The 20,241-nt window shown below is 27.1% G+C and overlaps 1 protein-coding gene across 2 annotated transcripts; it reads right to left on the bottom strand.

Moving 5' to 3' along the window:
* Window positions 1-19,387, bottom strand: LOC145834601 (uS5 assembly chaperone PDCD2-like). 2 transcript variants are annotated; one of them, XM_082942073.1, is made up of 7 exons: window positions 19,165-19,387; window positions 15,559-15,705; window positions 14,088-14,281; window positions 9,348-9,556; window positions 5,791-5,898; window positions 4,891-5,070; window positions 1-26 (listed from the first exon to the last, which is right to left on the bottom strand). In XM_082942073.1, the coding sequence occupies exons 1-7, from the start codon at window positions 19,371-19,373 to the stop codon at window positions 18-20; spliced, it is 1,056 nt and encodes a 351-aa protein (XP_082798199.1). In that variant the 5' UTR covers window positions 19,374-19,387; the 3' UTR covers window positions 1-17. The 2 variants fall into 2 exon arrangements, with proteins under 2 accessions (XP_082798199.1, XP_082798198.1); XM_082942072.1 differs by lacking the exon at window positions 1-26 and having other exon boundaries at window positions 4,671-5,070.
* Between the last annotated feature and the right edge of the window lie 854 nt (window positions 19,388-20,241).

Below are 20,241 nucleotides of genomic sequence, written 5' to 3'. Positions count from 1 at the left end.
CTGCAACTGTCAACATGTCAAGCCACCTGCAAAAGAGAGAGTAAAAATGTATATAAACGATGAAGCACATCTACAAATTAGGTTATTATACCTCAACTACCCTACGGAGCGGACCTAGGCCGCTTCAACGGGGCGACTCTTCCTTCGTGGAAGTAGTTGCAGCTTTTCACGTGAGACTTCGAGGCCGGAGACGTGAATGGCAGTACGATACAAAATAGTTGGGTTGGGACTGCGCGGCCGCAGAGGTTAACTAAAGAACGATATAAAACAGCTTACGTGAGACTTCGAGGCCGAAGACGTAAGCTGTGGTACGATATGAAACAATTTTAATAAGATTTCTACGTTCATAAATATTGTATTTTCCACTTTTATCGATATTGAAGTTCGTATAAGATTAATGTGTAGAAAACTTAAGCGTCGCGCACCATTTTGAATCGTTCGTTTGTGAAAGTAATAAATTGTACATAGTTTTTGTTGTTTATTTTATAACTAAATTAAGTTGCTATACCTATTTATACCCGTTAAAGATAGAGATATAATAATATCACATTATTTTACATATAAATAAATATGGTATACAATATCATTACAGCTTAAAAATTTGCTCAAACTTATATGCTAATGTACGTTAAAACTTTTTTAGACTTGATCTAAAATTTTTAGTGTAAGTTAGTATTTTAACTTAAAAGTAAAGTCTACAAGATAGTATAAAGTATTTTAGTCCATCACTGTTTGCCCCGTTTAGTTTATAAATCACTATTTTGTTGCATAATTATTTTTGAAGATTCGTGTGTAAATAGTGTTATATATTTTTATTATAACAACTTTATGTCTTATAAGCTCAATCTATCTTACAACTTGGAAGTTTTTTGTAGTAGAATGTATGTAATGATTCTTGTTCTAGTGTGCATATTAGTTTTTTGTTTTACATGAAAGTTTAAATTTATTAATTTTCAAATTAGACATACTTAAACACATCTAAAAAATAAAATTAAAAATGCTAGGCCAGAACTATTTAAACTGATTTTTTTTACTCTATTTTAGAAAGTAGTAATCTTAAAAATAAAAATTCAAACTAAGTTTAAATTACGGTATAAATTTTATAGGCTAAATCTCAAATGAAAAAAATTTGTCTTACTTTTATTGTCAGCCGTTAATTTGTCTTAAAAAGTTATCAGACTCTCTTTTGTAAAAGTTGTTGTTTTAACAGCGTATAATTTTAATAAAACTAAATAAGTGTGGATATTCGGACCTGGTAAAAAAAAACAGTGAATATTAAAGTAAAAATAGAAAAGTTAATCAAAAAAATCTAAACTTAAGTAATTTGTTCCCTGAATCGTCTATATTTTAAAGAATAAATTTTATTATACATTTTTTACTCTACTTAAAATAGTTTTTAATAAGCTTTTAGTTATATTTAGAATTTTTGAAAAAAGTCATCTGTGCAAAAATGACGACTGGCGTAAAATATGACACTTGTGAAAAATGGGAACGGGTCAAATATCAACGAAAACACTTTTGCGCGAGAGGTAACTTTTGAACGGAGGGTCGCTTTTTCACGAGTGAGAATTTTAGCAAAAGAGTAAAAAATCAAGTAACATAAATTAAGAAAAACAAAAAAGAACAAAAAATAAGCTACCGACCGAAGGTAAGGGATACGGTGATAGAAAAATAATTAATAAAAATAAACGAAAAAAGTTTTACCGACCGAGGGTAATGGGTGACAGGAGTAAAAATATAATAAAAAATTTCAACCCATGCAAAAGTGACCCCGTGTGCGAAATTGACGTCGTACAAAAGTGCCTTCGTTCAAAAAGTCTATTTGTGGAAAAAAGACCCTTCGTGCAAAAATGTCTCTTTTTTATATTTGACACCTACCCATAAAGAATGTATGTCATGCAAACACTATGTGCAAGTCATAAAAAAGTGATAATTTAAAGAAAATTGTCAACTATGCAAAACTGACACTATGCAAGAATAACTCTTTGTGCAAAAGTGATATTGTGTAAAAGTGACGTGCAGAATCGATCGGGTGGGATTTAATTCTGGTGTGAAATGATTCGGGTGGGAACTAAGCGGTTCCCGTTATATATAGTAGCTACTATACTTCAAAAATTCAACAAAATTTTCATTTCATTATACTGCTTAGAGTACTTTTAAAACTATCGTCAGCAAGCAAGTTGAATTTATAACTATTTAAAATGTTTTATACAGGGTTGCCACTTGTTTAAAAAAAAAATTCCAGGTTTTTAAAAGTACACATTTTTGGGTCTGTTTTTAGTTTAAAGTTGAATTTAAGGTAAGAATCTGTTTAAAAAGTATAAAAATATTGAAAAGATACTGTAAAGCTACTTATAATGTGTTTATTAATAAAAAATTTTTTAGTAATGACAAATTTTATTAATCTATATGGTAATTTTTTTGAGTAAAACACGAAATTTTACCACTGAAAATGTTAAAATTCCAGGTTTTTTGTTCAAAATTCCAGGTTTTTTTGCCTAAATTGTCAAATTTCAGGTTTTTCCAGGTAAAGTGGCAACCCTGTTTATATTCAATTTGCTTGCTGACGACAATTTTGAAAGTACTCTAAGCAGTATAATGAGTGAAAAATAAAACTAAGTCGATTTATTTGAAGTATAGTAGTTATTATACGATTAAAGTTAAAAAATTGATTTAAATAAAATAGTTTTCAGTAAAATTTATAAATAATATACTTTGTCATTTTTTTATCAACTATTGATTTAATTTGTAAGATTTGGTTTAATCTATTGTTTAATTTTATTAGCAGCTCATTTCTCTATGAATAACAAATCTTTGTTTTTTCCATTTTTTTAAAGTTATTTGTTTGGCCTATCTATTGTTAATGTGCTTGGGGCTTCTATTTTTGTTAAGCATTTAAATTGTTGATGTTTTTACAACTTTCTGTACTGTACCTTATTTCTGATATTCTACGTTTTCCATTGTATCGTTTATGCCTTGGCAAAGCAATAAAAATATATTATGAAAAAAATGTTTGCACCAATATGTAGAACAAAATTTATAATGTCAGGATTGGTATAACGAGTAGGTTTTTGTTCAAGAGCAAAATTCAGTCTTGAATTTGACAATTATGGTGTGTTTCAAAAGACTTGGATAAAAAGTGACTCAGAACCCTATTTCGATGTAGAATTGCGTGATTCACTATGTTGCTGATTTTTGCATCAAAATCACTGAAATGATTGACTGATTTTGTTTTTCCTGAATTTTGCAGAGATGCTTTTTTATTGGTGAGAAGCTGAAAGTTGATGCTAAAATAGAAAATTGTGCAACTATTTTTGACTTTGTTGGAACTCAGATCATTGAAAGTGTTAGTGATGAACTCACTTATTAGGAGTTGAAAATACACGATTAGCATCATGGTGTAAATAAGTATAAGTTTTACGTGATCGAAATTCTCACCCGATCAGTTTTGATTTAAAACAAAATGAACTTTTTGTGTCATTTTTTCTTTTTGTCTCTTCATTATGTGTCTCTCAGCTTAAGTGGCACAGGTTACGATGCCTGGGTCCATCGCAGAAAAATAAACTTGCAATAATAATACAAACACTTCAATTACATAGTAGTATTTTTATTTACTTTAAATAGTTAGGATTTTATTACGATAAAATACTAATCCTATTTTCAATCGTTCAAAAATTCACAAACAAGTTATTTTAAATATTCTTTTACAAAAGTTTATTTTTGATAATTAATTAGTCTGTTGAGGGGTCATAATGGTGGTTTTGAAAACTCTTTGAGATAAACGTTGCAAAGTAAAAACCCATGGCCAGCAAAAAAATGAATAGTAAATGTTTGTATATTAATACTTTACATGAGCAATCTATTTAATAATATTTGCTGTTTTTTTCTACTTGTTAACTCATACACACAGTTGATAAACGTTTGTAATTATTAAATTTATAAAAATTAAAAAGCAGGTGTTTATTTTATAATGATTGAAATAGTTGTGCTCTATATAAATCTGTATAATTGAACAATTTATAGCACATAAAAATGACATAGGTTTCATTAAATTTATTTTTTAAATTGTTGTTGTTATTACGAACTTGTTTTGTTTGGATATTTAATTACTAACTTATAAACAACTATTGTTTTTGAAAATTTAGTTACATTTTAGGTTTAAGATTTCCTTGATAGGTAATTGAAGTTTCCAAGTTTTCTTTGAAATCCAACTATATATCATAAAGTGTTTAATAAATACATAATGTTAACCATATTAGATTGCTCATTGTTTCGAAACTCCGTGGGATTGTGTCATTAATTTGACAAAAATAAAATAAAATGAACATTAGTTTATTTAAGCAACTCGTTTTTATTGTTAATACATAAAAAATGCAGTCTAGTTATGTACTTTTGTTCTATATAACATTTAAATGACCTGAAGTAAGTTTTATTTGTTAAGAATTTAACAAGAAGTTTATTATCTTAGTATTTTTCCGGATTTAGATTAATTAAGGTTTATAATTTATCTTAGGTAAGTAAAACGTCAAATAATTAAAATAGTAGTCAACATATTGTATTCAACTTGTTTTAACTACTAATTACAAAATATAAGGCTAAATTAGCTAAAAATAAATATATTTAAAAAGCACTTTTACTATTGTTAGATAGAAAAATACTAAACAGCCTACAATGGGTAATTAAAATATTTAAATGTCTTCTCAAGTATAAGTTTTTATCATAATATTATTAAAAAATATCTTAATAACTTTTTATTAGTTTTAAAGAGTTTAAAACATTCTAAATGTATTAAAAAATTATACCTAAACGATGACACCAAGTTTTTTTAATTTTACAACTATACTATATTGATTTTAGTATTTTAAACTAATTATTTCTTTTGATATCTACCAATCCATCGATGTTAATAGATGTATTATCAGGCATTTGTAAAACAGAATATTCAGCAATGTAGGAGCCATTTTCTGACAAACAGTTATCGCGACATGTGTAAAATAACACAGTTCCCCAATCAAGACTATCTCCCTTAATTGTTTCATTATTCATATGACGGAGCATTGCTGGCATTAACTGTTAGAAATTTCAAAACAACTATTTATACTTATTCAAAAAGTGATCTAGTATAATCAAAATATGATAGTAAACATAAAATAGTTACTATAATGAATATGACTTATCAAATTCTTGTAAAGAATTAAAAGTATAGTAAAAATCAAGATTGATAGCGTGTGGTATGCTGTCAGTAGTAGTTTAAGAACAAAAACATTAATTTCATTTTATATAGTTAAAGTATAGTATTAAATACATTATTATGATTTATTAATCAAACTACGTTTGACATACCACCTAGTGTGTTTCAAACAAACTTAAACGAAATGGAAGGAATATCAGTTTATTTAATTAACAGGGAATTTTTATAATATGTCAAACTAAGCAACTAGTTTATATAAAAAATTGTATTTTAAGTATAATGCAAACATTGATTAAGACGAGTAAGTTTACTAATACATAAAAATATGCTTCAATTTGTATAAAAAAGTATAAATTATACTGATATACTTCAAATTATGTTTTTTTTGTTTTTTAAATATTTGATAATTTTTGGTGTTTACATTTCATAATTAGAACTAATTTTTATTGGTAAAAAAAATTACTCAAGTCCACAAAACTATGCACTTACTTAGTTATCTTATCATATAAGAGGTTGCAAATATTACACGAACACAACTTAATAACCAAAACTTACGAGTAATTTATAATGCAGTAACAATAATTCAGCATAAAACCAACCTGAAATTCAAAAACTCGGGGGCAGCCGCATAACTTGCAATCAGGAACTTTTGGTAGTGGATCAGCTGAACAGAGAAGGGGATTTCCACCTCTCTCATACCGCATCACCTACATTTTTAATGCAAGTCTTGAACGCTAGATCTAATCTCTTATAGCTAATTAGTGCTGAATTTATAACTATACTCATTAATTTAAACTATCCGATGTTTAAATGCATTCTTTTTAAAATTGAATGTTCAAAAATTAAATAAAACATTACAAAAAAATCCGGGATGTTACACTACTCTTGTTCGAAATTCCAGATTATTAATCAGTTTAAAGAAAAAAAGTAACTTCTATGCTTTTTCTCTAATTTTTTTAAATTCCATGATATACCAATACTCCATGACTTTTTCCAAACTGACTAGTTTCTTCATAAGTCACAGAAGTCAACTAAAATTTTTTGAATAATAACAAACCCAAATGAGACACATGCCTGCTATTTTTATAATAATACTTTGTTCATAATAACTCAATTACATACTAGAAAATAATTTAATCTCTAATTCTTTAGGACCGGAAAGATACTACAATAGGATGGGAAATGTAATAAAAACGCAAACTTCGTTTTTAATTACCATAAAATCATCCGTTAGTAAGAGCTACAGAGTGTGTAGTATAAAATGTAAAAAAGCATAAGAAACCGCCCATTTTGCTTTAAGCTTCAGTCTGAAAAAAACACTGATTGCATTTCTTGACTTCTCATTTGCATGTGTAAAATATATTGGAATGCTCTTAGTTTTTTATGATTGTAACATACTAATAATAAATAATTGCTACTATGGATGTAAAAAATACAATGAATTCAATTCACTCCAGGCTGATATTTGTAGGTTAAAAACTGAGTATAATGAGAAAATTAAGATTATTGAGAAGAGTATTGTTGAAATTCAGAGTGATGACAAAAATGTGATGTTTAGTAACAGAGTTATTTCCTTAGAAGAAAAAATCACAGAGTTACAAAGAAGTTTGTTGAAATTTAAAACAGAGTTTTCTTCTAAATTTGAAAATTTTGAATCAAAGTTTTCTATATATGCTGATGCAATGGAAACAATCAAACCAAAAGACTTTTTTTTCCCAAATCAATAATAAATTCAACAGTTTTGAAGGAAAATTTAAAACTTATGCTGATATTGTCAAAAACAAGCTAGTTGAAGTTCTTACCGAAATAAGCAGTAAACTTGATGTTGTTTAAGATAAAATAGATGCTGATACCTAACAGAAACAGATTAAATAGAAAAGATTAAATATCATCGTATTTAATATTCCTGAAAATTAAAATGTTCCTTTGCAAAGTCGATTTGATAGCTGTAAGAAAGATTTCAAAGTCCTACAAGAAGTATTAGGTGAAAATAAAATAAAAAAACATGAACTAAAATCTTTATACCGTATAGGTAAATTTGAAGTTGGAAAAGTCAGACCTATTATTGTAACACTCAATGACACAAAAGCTAAAGAAAGACTGATTAAGCTGAGAAATCTCAAATATGTGACACATGAATTTGAATTTAAATAAATCCGGATCGAACCATTGAACAACTGAAAATTTTTAAGAAATTGCGAGAAGAATTAAAAATAAAACAACAACTAGCTGATGAAAAAAATCTGAGAGTTCAATACGTAAAACGAAACCACAAAATAGTTGAAAAAATACAGCAGACCTTTCGTTACACCACCCTAATACTCTGGGGTTAGTTTTCGTTGTAACAACTTTGTTGAAAACTTAAAAACATTTAATCCATTTAATCAATGTGTTAATTCTGATAGTAATTGTCGTGATTTTTCTCTTAACAAAAGTACTATTAGTTCTTTAAAATTTAAGTGTACTGAAGCCTTAAGCAAAAATTTTCTTAATAGGTCAAAGTCTAGTAAAAATTTTATAATAAAAGTTCTATATACAAATATTAGATCTATTTTAAATAAAATAAGTTTTGTTGAGTGTTATATGTATACAAATAACATAGATTTATTTTTCTAAACTGAAACTTGGTTTTAAATCCTAACATTATTAATTCTAATTTTTGTCCACCTGGGTATAATGTTATTCGCAATGATAGACTGAGCTGGGGGGAGGCGTTGCTGTTTTTGTTAAAATTTGTTTAAAAATTATTGAAGTTAAAGTGAATTTATTATGAAGCTTTAATTTAATTCTCAATGGATTAAAGTTTAGATTTCTTTGTATTTATATGCCTCCAAATCTTTCTAAATCTATTAAAATTGTATCAAACATGATTGACCTAATCAAACATTTCGCACCAAAAAATGTTTCTTTTTATATTATTGGTGACTTTAATTTTCCAAATATTGTTTGGAGTATTCTAAGCTCAACTTATAATGAATGTAATAAAAGTTTTATTAAGTTTTCTTCAGAAATTTTTTTTAACTCAAGTTATTGATTCACCTACACATAAAGACGGTGGTATTCTCGATTTAGTGTTTTGTAATTGCATGGGATTGGATAGAACTAAATTTCCTTCAGTGGATTCACCTATAACCAATACTAGTGACCATTCCCTTATATCTTTTCAGGGTTGCCACTTGTTTTTTTCAATATTTTTTTCCAGCTTTTCCAAATTTCTTCCAGGTTTCTTAAAGTACACATTTTTAGGTCTATTTTTAGTTTAAAGTTAAGTCTAAGGTAAGAAACTGTGATAAATAGTATAAAAACATTGACAAGATAATGTTAAGCTACTTTAAATATGTTTTTTAATAAAAAAAATTTTTGATGATGACAAAAATTTTATTTGATAGATTGTTTGAGTCAAATTGAAATTTTACTATTGAACATGTGAAATTGTTAAAATTCCAGGTTTTTCAAGGTTATTTTTGCCTAAATTGTCAAATTCTAGGTTTTTCAAGGTAAAGTGGCAACCCTATCTTTTGGCATTAATGTTAATAAGAGCATAAAATTAGCTACTGTGACACTTTACCCAGCTTTTTCAAGAGCGTATTTTAAGTGTATTAATGAATATTTATCAAGTATACATTGGAAATTTATTTATAATAAATCAAAAAATTTACAGAAGTTTTATGATAAATTTGTTAACATTATTAATCTTGCAATCAAAAAATGTGTGCCCTTTTAGAAGAAAAATAGAAAAAGACAAATATATCCTTCTAATTTAAAAAAGCTACTAAAAGAAAAGCAAAAGCTATACAAAAGTAGTTTTTAAAATTCTCTTTTAATATTTTTTTTACTATCATTATCTTATAAATAGACCTACAAGCGTTTTTTATTGTTTTTTTTTAAAATGTATTACTTTTTGAGTTGTGGCCCTTTAAACATTTTTTCAAAGAATTTGAATTGTAATTTGAATTACCACTTAACTCTAATAGTCTTTTTAAACCACACACCTCTTGTACAACACCCAAAATTTTGCTTAAAAAGACAAACTTGATGTTTTTTATGATTCAATCGATTTTATCCTGTTTTTTCTTGTAAAATCTTTAAAGTTTTAATAAACTTTCTAGAGTTTTCTGTGTGGGTTGAACCCTTTTAGAACTTTATTTGAACTTACTTGGTCGGGCTCGTAAGAGATTATTTTAGCAAAATTATCAAAAGCTGCATCGTGGACATCAGTTGCCAATTTGTTTAAGTCGTTTAAATTTTGCATGGTTGGCTGAATTTTTTTTATTTCCTCATGCATTTCTTCCAATGATAACTCTTCATTATCATCATCGTCGTCGTCAGAGTATTCTGGTTCAGCTTCATTTGCAAGCCTCATTTCTGGAAAAAAGTACACGAAGGTTTGAAAAGGTTAAAAATAACACTACTATAACCTATTTCAATATAAAAAACACTTTACATATATACATATATTATTTGGTTAGACTAGTTTAGAACAGTTTATTTCAACTAACTGTACATCATGAATAAAAATCAAGTAAAAAATATGGTCTTACAGAATATTACCTTACGTCTAGATCAGGGTTTCCTAAAGTTTCCCCCCTTGGGGCCCATAATATATATTCAGGAGGCCATGAGGTCATAATTTGAAACTTACACTAGATATTCTGGAGTTGCAGATGAAGATATAAAAAAAAAGGTCTTAGGTGTTTTAATGGTAGTTTTTTTGAGTACTCATGTTGGAGGGGGCCATAGCTTTTTTAATATCTTAAAGGGGCTATTTGAAAAAAAGTTTGGGAAAACCTGGTCTAGATCTATATTGAAACATTTTTTTAAGTTGCTTGCTGAAATTAGTTTTGCCTCTCTTTGTAGCTTTAAAAAAAATAACTGTAATAGCGTAGAATTTTTACAAACGATAATATTAAGATTATAGTTTATTTCTCCTCTAGAAGTTAACATATAATGTTAAGATCACTAGCTATATTTATAAATAAACTAATTTAAGTCGAGTAAGTCTATTCTGAAAATGCAATTGTACAATTATATTATGTAATTTTTGTAACTTCTTTTTTGTCCTTACTTTAGAATTTAGGTCAGTTGCTTTAATAATGTAGATTCTTAACGAACTTTAAACTTTTATGAACTTATAACGAAAAAATGTTGTAACAGGATATCAAGTTACACTTGATTACTGTTTAGATTTGGTTGGAAGTTTTGAGCTAAAAGTTCATCCAAGCGTTAAGAGAAAGCTCGCAAGGTCAAGTTTTATACTGATGCAAGTTTAATACAGTTGACAAAAGGAGAAAATAAAGTGCAGACCAGAAGCCCTGATGCAACATTGAGTTAGGGAATGTTATATATAACCTGATACAACAGACAGATGGGGAGATTCTAGCCACAGCCTGCTGCAGTAAACGTGATAATGAAGAATAAACATTTATATTGTATTCTTGTGTTATATAAAGTGTTTTTTTGATTAGTACTATTTTTATAAGTATTTCTTATTTACATTCTAAGTAGTTAAATCGTATTTTGTTTTATACATTCTTAAAGTATATTCTTGCTAGATTAAACCTTGTGTAAAGGTTTTGACCACATTTAAAGTGTTTTCTAAACTTGATGTTCTTTATATATTTGTTAGTGTTTGCAATTGTTCTTTATATAAAATATGTTAACTCATGTCATGCCTAGTTTTATATAGAGTAGCCTAAGTATTATTAGTATCATTATTTAGTATAAGTTAAGTTTAGTATTAAAGGTACCCTACATCTGTAAGTTACAATTGGCGTCCTCGTTTAAAGAATAACCAGTCTTTTAAATAACAGTTAAATATTACCAAGACACTATTTTACCCAAATAAGTTTTATTAGTGTATTACCTTTTATTTTGAAAGCAGTATTTATCACAATTTTATCTCACATTCCTATATTTTTGTTATTTTTTTTATATACTGCATTTTATTTAGTAGTAGATTTAGAGAAATTTTACAACAAATTGTGCATTTAATTTTTAAGAAGCAATACTTACATCTACCATATGCCCATTTAAAAGCCTTTGAGTTTGTACCTATAACCAGAATGAATAGGGGGTTAGGAAAACTAATAAGTCAAAATTGACCTGACTTAATTATTGTCCAAAAAGTCAAAGTAGAACTGACAAAGTTTAGTCCAAAAACTCAAAGTAGAACTGATAAATTTTGAGTCAACAAAGTCAAAACTGCACTGACAAAATTATTGTCCAAAAAGTCAAAGTAGTTCTGACAGAATTTAGAACAAAAAGTCAAAATTGAACTGACAAAATTATAGTTCAAACAGTCAAAGTAGGTCTAACAAAATTTAGTACAAAAAGTCAAAATGTAACTGACAAAATTATTGTCCAAAAAGACAAAGTTGATCAGACAAATTTTAGTACAAAAAGGCAAAAAAAAAAAAACTAACAAGGTATAAGTTTAAATAAGTCTTAAAAGTGGTGACCAATTTTATTTGAAAGTGAGTGATATTAGATTTATCTAAGGCTCTTAAATCTTAATAGCACAATAAAAAAAGAAAATATTTATTAATAACTAAGACAGCAAAGACCAGTAACATGCTGAAAATTTTTGGAGTTTGTATTATAGGGGTTTGCATAGGCATGACATTTGAGTGATTTTTTTTTGTATTTTTGTAATTTAGCTGTTTTTCAATACTGCAATCTTTATAGTAGAATGTGACTCATGTTTAATATTGTTTTTGAAGTTAAATAAATTGTTGAAAATAGTAAAACACATTAATTTTTTTTTTTGATTATCAAAAGTATAAAAGTTTAAGAACTAAATTACCATTTGTTAAAAATTGTTTAATTGTTTTATTTTCTAATTTGCTTTAAATCTTGTATGGAAAACATGAGTAGTTTTGAGACCAATTCAAATTTTTAAATGTGTAAATTTTTTTGTTTATGAAGAAAGGGTGTTTTTTATCTTCCAACAAAAAGGCAGAGGAGAAGTAGAGTGACGATTCTCTTTCAACAGTGGAGAAGAGGAAGTGTAACAAGATATCAAGTTGCACTTGATTACTGTTTAGATTTGGTTGGAAGTTTTGAGCTAAAAGTTCATCCAAGCGTTAAGAGAAAGCTCGCAAGGTTAAGTTTTATACTGATGCAAGTTTAATACAATTGACAAAAGGAGAAAATAAAGTGCAGACAAGAAACCCTGATGCAACATTGAGTTAGGGAATGTTATATACAAGCTGATACAACAGACAGATAGGGAGATTCTAGCCACAGCCTGCTGCAGTAAACGTGATAATGAAGAATAGACATTTATATTGTTTTCTTGTGTTATATAAAGTGTTTTTTTGATTAGTACTATTTTTATAAGTATTTCTTATTTACATTCTAAGTAGTTAAATCGTATTTTGTTTTATACATTCTTAAAGTATATTCTTGATAGATTAAACCTTGTGTAAAGGTTTTGACCACATTTAAAGTGTTTTCTAAATTTGATGTTCTTTATATACTTGTTAGTGTTTGCAATTGTTCTTTATATAAAATATGTTAACTCATGTCATGCCTAGTTTTATATAGAGTAGCCTAAGTATTATTAGTATCATTATTTAGTATAAGTTAAGTTTAGTATTAAAGGTACCTACATCTGTAGGTTACAATGTGACTATCAAATACATATTGGAAACTTTTTACAAAAATTACAGTATCTTTAAATTTTAATAATTCTATAATAACAAACTCATATTTTATATTTCAAGCTTTTAAACAAAAATAAACTTTAATTTTGTCTTTGCCCTAAATAAATTTTAAGTAATATCAGACAACTTTTTTAATCATAGTGATTGATAACAAACTTTAAATTTACACTATTGGAAAATTATACGAAAATTAAAGTTATTTAAAACTGTTAAATACTCTCAAAACTGTTGACTAAACTTACTACAACCAATTTCACAGTTGATTTGTTTTGTTTTAAAGATAACAAGTTTAATTATATACAAAGCTAATGAATAACTATAAATTAATAAATAACTAATAAATAAAAAACATCGGCGAAAGTCAGCAGAGCAGAAGCCTGGACTTTCGTTTGCCGTGAGACAAGCTCAAGTTTAACAATAGGGTTGATCACGCCAATTCGATCATCAGACCACAAGTTTCGGTAGACTGAGACCGGTTTCGTCCTTATTAGGACTCATCAGTCAGTCACAACCGAAAAACTTGTAGTCGTCAATCTACAAACGGTTTATCATGCTTTCACATGAATCAACCATTTGCTAGCAATGATCAGTGACGTCAGCATTGTCATTTGCTGTGCAACGTTTAAAACATTGTCCACTAAGCAAGACATCTGGCACGCAAATGACAATGCTGACGTCACTGATCATTGCTAGCAAATGGTTGATTCATGTGAAAGCATGATAAACCGTTTGTAGATTGACGACTACAAGTTTTTCGGTTGTGACTGACTGATGAGTCCTAATAAGGACGAAACCGGTCTCAGTCTACCAGAACTTGTGGTCTGATGATCGAATTGGCGTGATCAACCCTATTGTTAAACTTGAGCTTGTCTCACGGCAAACGAAAGTCCAGGCTTCTGCTCTGCTGACTTTCGCCGATGTTTTTGGTTGATCGTACTAAAACGAGCGTGCCAGATGTCTTGCTTAGTGGACAATGTTTTAAGCGTTGCACAGCAAATGACAATGCTGACGTCACTGATCATTGCTAGCAAATGGTTGATTCATGTGAAAGCATGATAAACCGTTTGTAGAATGACTGATGAGTTCTAATAAGGACGAAACCGGTCTCAGTCTACCGAAACTTGTGGTCTGATGATCGAATTGGCGTGATCAACCCTATTGTATAACTAATAAATAATATTAAAGTCGAAATTTTACAATACCAAGCACTATTAAGCTTAATGTAAAACTACCTTTAAACTGAGTTACAGAATGAAGAGAAATGTTATGTGATGAATTGCATAATCCTTTGCATACTGATTTGTGTTGTTTCCAGTCAAGTACTTGATGTTCTTTACAACAATAAGAAACTTTTTTACATGCACTACATTTCATACTGGCTTTTAACCCACAAGCTTTACAGGTTGTGCAATAGTATTCTTGATCACTAAAAAATAGTGCATTAGAAAGTGTGTACAACTAAACTTGAATAAAAAGTTTTCAGCATATTATTTTAATACTATTTTCTACAATAAAAAAATAATTATCAAAACTATGCATATTTTTATAAACTTCATTTTCATTACAATATTAAATTTTTTCAAACATTTTCTATAATACTTTATTTTTAACTATAAATTTATTTAATACTTTTAAGTTGTTTCTTTATGGAATAAAAAGTTTGAATAAATCAAGTGTAAACTACTGCACAATTACAATAATGTTTTAGCATATGAATTGATACAAACTGAAAAACAAAATTTTAAATAAAATTTAATTTAAAAAAACAATGATACTTTTTTAATTACTATGTAGAGGATTATTACAGGGTTACAACTCTTTGAAGCCTAAAAGATAGTTTGACTTTATGTAAATTGAAAAAAAGTATAAATGCAAATAACTTAAATAAACCACTATTAATCAAGCCCAAGTATTTTGAAGTAACAAAAAATAACAGAAGGACTTTATACTAACATAAATTATGAGGAAAAAAACTTTTTTTAAGGCCATAGGGAATACAACTTTTTTATTTACAAAAATTAACATTGGCTCATATATGAATGTTTTACGGTTAAACTACAAGTAAGTTTTATAGTATTTAGAAATTTTGTAAACTTTTAAGATACGGTAGCTCTTGTAAACAGTTTACAATATACCACAAAACTTTCATTGTCAAATTTCAAAGAAATTTGATAATTACTAAAAATTTATCTTCTTTTTTTAAATAGAGAACTTAAATAAATAAAAAATCCTTTTATAGTTTAAAAGACTTTGAATGTTGGAATTTTAAAAACATTAAAAATGAAATTTTGATTATAAAAAAGTTTCTTTTAACTAAAACTTTATTAAATAAGTTTTTGTTTAAAATTAAATAAATTACTGCACTAAAAAGATTTAAACACTAATAATAGACTTAATTTTAAAATTTGAAGAAGAATGGTTAAAAAATGAAGGACAAGATAGATTTTTAGTAGAATAGTCTTTTTTTGCGTTTTTTGTCTTGCTCCTTCTATTTAGAACCTATTGAGATCATCTACTTGGATTACTTATATCTCAAAAATTACATTAAATTTTGTTAAGCAGTTAAAAGTGTCTGATACCTAAGGTAAAACTGTGCAAAATAAGATAAGTTTATAAAAAACAAAGTGGAACTCATATGGCCTTAAATCGGGCCTACAGATTAAAGACGCTACTCACAATTAAATTGAAGTAAAAAATACTAACTTCATTTCTCTAATAGCACTTTCTGAAAGTCCATAATCTATTCCAAACTCATTTCCTTCTTCAAGATTGCATCGCAATAAGATAAATGGAGAATATTTTCCTTTTTTGTAACAGCTTGCATTTTTACAACAAAACACAAAAATGGACCTATTTTTAAGTTTTTTAAATTAATAAAATAATTTGGAATGTAAAAAACTACCAGTCTAGGAAACTACATTTTTTGTACAAATATTAATTTGAAAATCTATCAAGTTTAAATACTACTACTAACATTCAACTATTTTTCAGTAAGCATAATGATTAAGTTAAGAGTAAAACAAAATTTAACAAATTAATGAGTAGTCACTTTTTCTATTATTATATATTTGAATCAAAAAGTAGTTACCTCTAACCTAGAAAGGTTTAAAAAATCATACTTTTATAATTTGTAAAAAAGTTAAATAGGCAAAAGTCATGCTGAACTAGAAATAGGGATTTATTGAACGATAATATAAAATACTTGTATACCATTAAAAAAAAAGTTAAAGTAGCTTAAGATAGTATCAATTTTTTTTCAAACTAGACACAGGGTTTCCTCTCTTTGAGTCAAAAAGGCTATCATGAGTGACCAAAATCTGTACTGAGTTTCTTTAAATCCTTAAAAAAGTTGTTGTCTCTGGCGCTAACTACTTATACTTCATGTCTATTTTTATTATAAATTAAAAAAAACTGTACATATGCTTCTACATTTTCATTTTAATACATATAATTATTTAAAACAACAAAATACTGAAACTGGATCAACCAAATCCTATTCTAATCTAGATTTTAAAAAATCTGTTGTGAGAATTTAAAAAGGCCATTAAACTATCCTGAGTCATCCTGAATTTATAAAAAATATTAATATCCTGAGTTGTACTAAGATTTTCACAGAAATCAAATTAAGATTTAAAATATCCTGAGCTATCCAAAGTTTCCTGAGAGTGTGACAACTCTGAGATAGAAAAAACATCCTTATAAAACAAAGTTGGTCAGACTTTAGGTATTAGGTTTTTAAAATATATTTTTATTATGTTAACTTTAAATCAAAATGTAGATATGTTATAGACTTATATTCAGGTTAATTAAACTTATATATTAGTTATTTTTGTCTTTCAACTGCTTGTAGTATATAAGTTTTATTTATAAGAACTGCTTTAATTCAATTTAAAAATTTTGTTAAAAACTATGGGATATATTTTGTTAAATACATATAAAATAAAAATTTCTCAATCACCAAAAATAAACCGCATTAATCAAGGGTTATTATTAGTTTTTATAAGGACGTACTCGACTAAAATTTTCATATTAATGTATAAACTCATAAGCACCATTGTTTACCATTTTTCATAACATAACCTTTGTATATTAACCAGGTTAAAGAAAAATCCTAAAAATATACACAGTTTTTTACAAAAGAAGAAAGTTTATGATAAAGTTACAAATCAAACTTAATAAACAAAATTTTGAAATTTTTTCTTAAAACTGACAAAAATGGAGAACAAATACATTTAAGTTAATAATTCTTTTTATGATTTTTCTTTCAAGGATGATTATCTTATTTTTATACTATCAAAACTTGATTTGATCAAAAATAGTTCATATGGTCTTCCGCCAACTGACATGACTTAAGCTTATATAGAATTATTAAATTTTGTTTAAAGCTCTAAATTTATAAGAACCTTCCCTGTTTTATCACTACTTTTTAGAGAAAGATTCAAAGTAAAAATTGCTATGAACAAGAAGTTACTACGAAATTCAAAATTCAAAATTTTGAAATTTCAGTGCACTGGTCTTCTAATATTTTAACATACTAAACCTTTACTTAGATTTTAGAACGTTGAAACTTTTTATTTGTGTACTATTAGGTCTTGTCCACAATAGGTGTCAATAAAATTGGTCATTTGACCATTTTCGTAAAAATGGTTAAGTACCCAAAAATTACTATATAACTTAACGGCTAACAAAAACATAACACTGGTCTTCTAATATTTTAACATACTAAACCTTTACTTAGAACGTTGAAACTTTTTATATGTGTACTATTAGGTCTTGTCCACAATAGGTGTCAATAAAATTGGTCATTTGACCATTTTCGTACAAATGGATAAGTACCTAAAAATTACTATAACATTTAATGCCTAACCAAAACATAATACCTTTTAACATACTAAACACTGGTCTTCTAATATTTTTACATACTAAACCTTTACTTAGAACATTGAAACTTTTTATTTGTGTACTATTAGGTCTTGTCCCCAATAGGTGTCAAAAAAATTGATCATTTGACCATTTTTGTACAAATGGCTAAGTACCCGAAAATTACTATAAAATTTAATGCCTAATCAAAACATAACACCTTTTAACATACTAAACACTGGTCTTCTAATATTTTTACATACTAAACCTTTACTTAGAACGTTGAAACTTTTTATTTGTGTACTATTAGGTCTTGTCCCCAATAGGTGTCAATAAAATTGGTCATTTGACCATTTCCGTACAAATGGCTAAGTACCCGAATATTACTATAAAATTTAACGCCTAATCAAAATATAACACTGGTCTTCTAATATTTTAACATACTAAACCTTTACTTAGAACGTTGAAACTTTTTATTTGTGTACTATTAGGTCTTGTCCCCAATAGGTGTCAATAAAATTGGTCATTTGACCATTTTCGTACAAATGGTTAAGTACCCGAAAATTACTATGAAACTTAACGTCTATCCAAAACATAACACTTTTTAACATACTAAACACTGGTCTTCTAATATTTAAACATACTAAACCTTTACTTAGAATGTTGAAACTTTTTATTTGTTTACTATTAGGTCTTGTCCCCAATAGGTGTCAATAAAATTGGTCATTTGACCATTTTTTTTATATTTTTAATTCAAAGTACAGTTTTAATTGCATGTTAATAAAAGTCAGCTAAGTTTTCACTATATCATGTGTATTTATAACTTTTTACATTATTTAAACAATAGCTTAGTGTATTAGATTTAAAAATCAAAGTCTGTTGTATTTAATAATTAGAAAGTTAAAGTTTAGTTTGTAGTTTATTTGTAAATAAATGAAAATTTTTATTTTTTTATCCAACAGTTTATTATTATCAAAATTTATTGACACCTATTGGGACAAGACCTAATAGTACACAAATAAAAAGTTTCAACCTTCTAAGTAAAGGTTTAGTATGTTAAAATATTAGAAGACCAGTGTTATGTTTTTGTTAGCCATTAAGTTTTATAGTAATTTTGGGATACTTAACCATTTGTACAAAAATGGTCAAATGACCAATTTTATTGACACCTATTGTGGACAAGACCTAATAGTACACAAATAAAAAGTTTCAACGTTCTAAGTAAAGGTTTAGTATGTTAAAATATTAGAAGACCAGTGCACTGAAATTTCGAAATTTTGAATTTCGAATTTCGTAGTAACTTCTTGTTCATAAAATTGCTTCAATTTTAGGTGTACTGTGAGTAGTTTAAAGAAAATTATTTTAGGGTTATAAATATAAGTATTTAACTTAAAAACTAACTTTTGTACATAGTGAGCTAATATTGAAACACAAAAAAACTCTTCAAACCTAATTCCACTTTTAACTACTTCACATTCTCCATCAAATTGCAGAAGAAAAGTACAGATTTCACCACAAGAAGGGCATGCGACGTCATCTTTGCTAGGAACTGATATAGGATTCAACCATGCTGGTTTCCCACCAAACTTATTAGGAATAGCTGCACGGTGAAGCTCCCAATCAACTTCATTTTCTTCTAAAAATCCTAATTCAGTCATGTTTTATAGCAATTAAAGCTGTTTTAAAAACATTGTGAACTTTTAATTATACTAGACTTTAAAAAACTATAAAGACTTTGTTTGATGGTTTGATAATTTTAGGCATGAAATTTAGAGTTAATGACAATTTGAATTTGGACAATTCAAGTTCTTAAAACATACTTAAGAGACCATATCTTAAAAAGTGTTAAAAATTTGAAAAAAATATAAAAAACATACGTAGGTACTATAAATATCTACCAGACATTTCTTTCTGTTGTGCGAAATTATAAATATTTTTGAGTTATTTAAAACTTACTATAAAATGTAATTAACTAGGATATTGTTGCACCAATATCAAACTGAAATTTTGTTCATATTCATTTAATTTAGGCTCTAACAAAACCATAATTTTAGAATGTTCTTATAAACAAAATAAATACATCATAAGTTACACACTTTAAAAATAAGCACCCAATTTTAAATAAGACATTTACCTATCATATTTAATGTGTATCATTCAACTTGACAAAATAAACAAAATTTGATAAATACATACAAAACATGAAGGAAGCACTAAAGTTGATCAAGTTTTATTTATGTTGTCAAGTTGAATGATACACATAACTTTGTACAACATTTTGAAAATAAAATAAAGTTCAAAGAATAAAAAGAGGAGCTGAGATTTCATTAATTATAATCTATCGCATAATATACAGCAATTATATTATTTTATTAAAAAAATAACTGTATCTGTCCAGAAAAATGCTTACTCAGATATATTTAAAGAAAAGTCTTGCCCAAAGTGTCCCAATAAGTGATTATAAACTGAACAACCTTAAAAATTTTTAAACTGAGATAAAACTAAAAACTGGTTTATTTAAAAACA

Source organism: Thalia democratica, chromosome 4 (assembly GCF_965202585.1).
Source record: "Thalia democratica chromosome 4, ktThaDemo2.hap1.1, whole genome shotgun sequence".
NCBI classification, from domain to species: domain Eukaryota; kingdom Metazoa; phylum Chordata; class Thaliacea; order Salpida; family Salpidae; genus Thalia; species Thalia democratica.
Note: the sequence above shows the minus strand (reverse complement) of the source record. Positions and strands in the feature narration are given on the sequence as shown.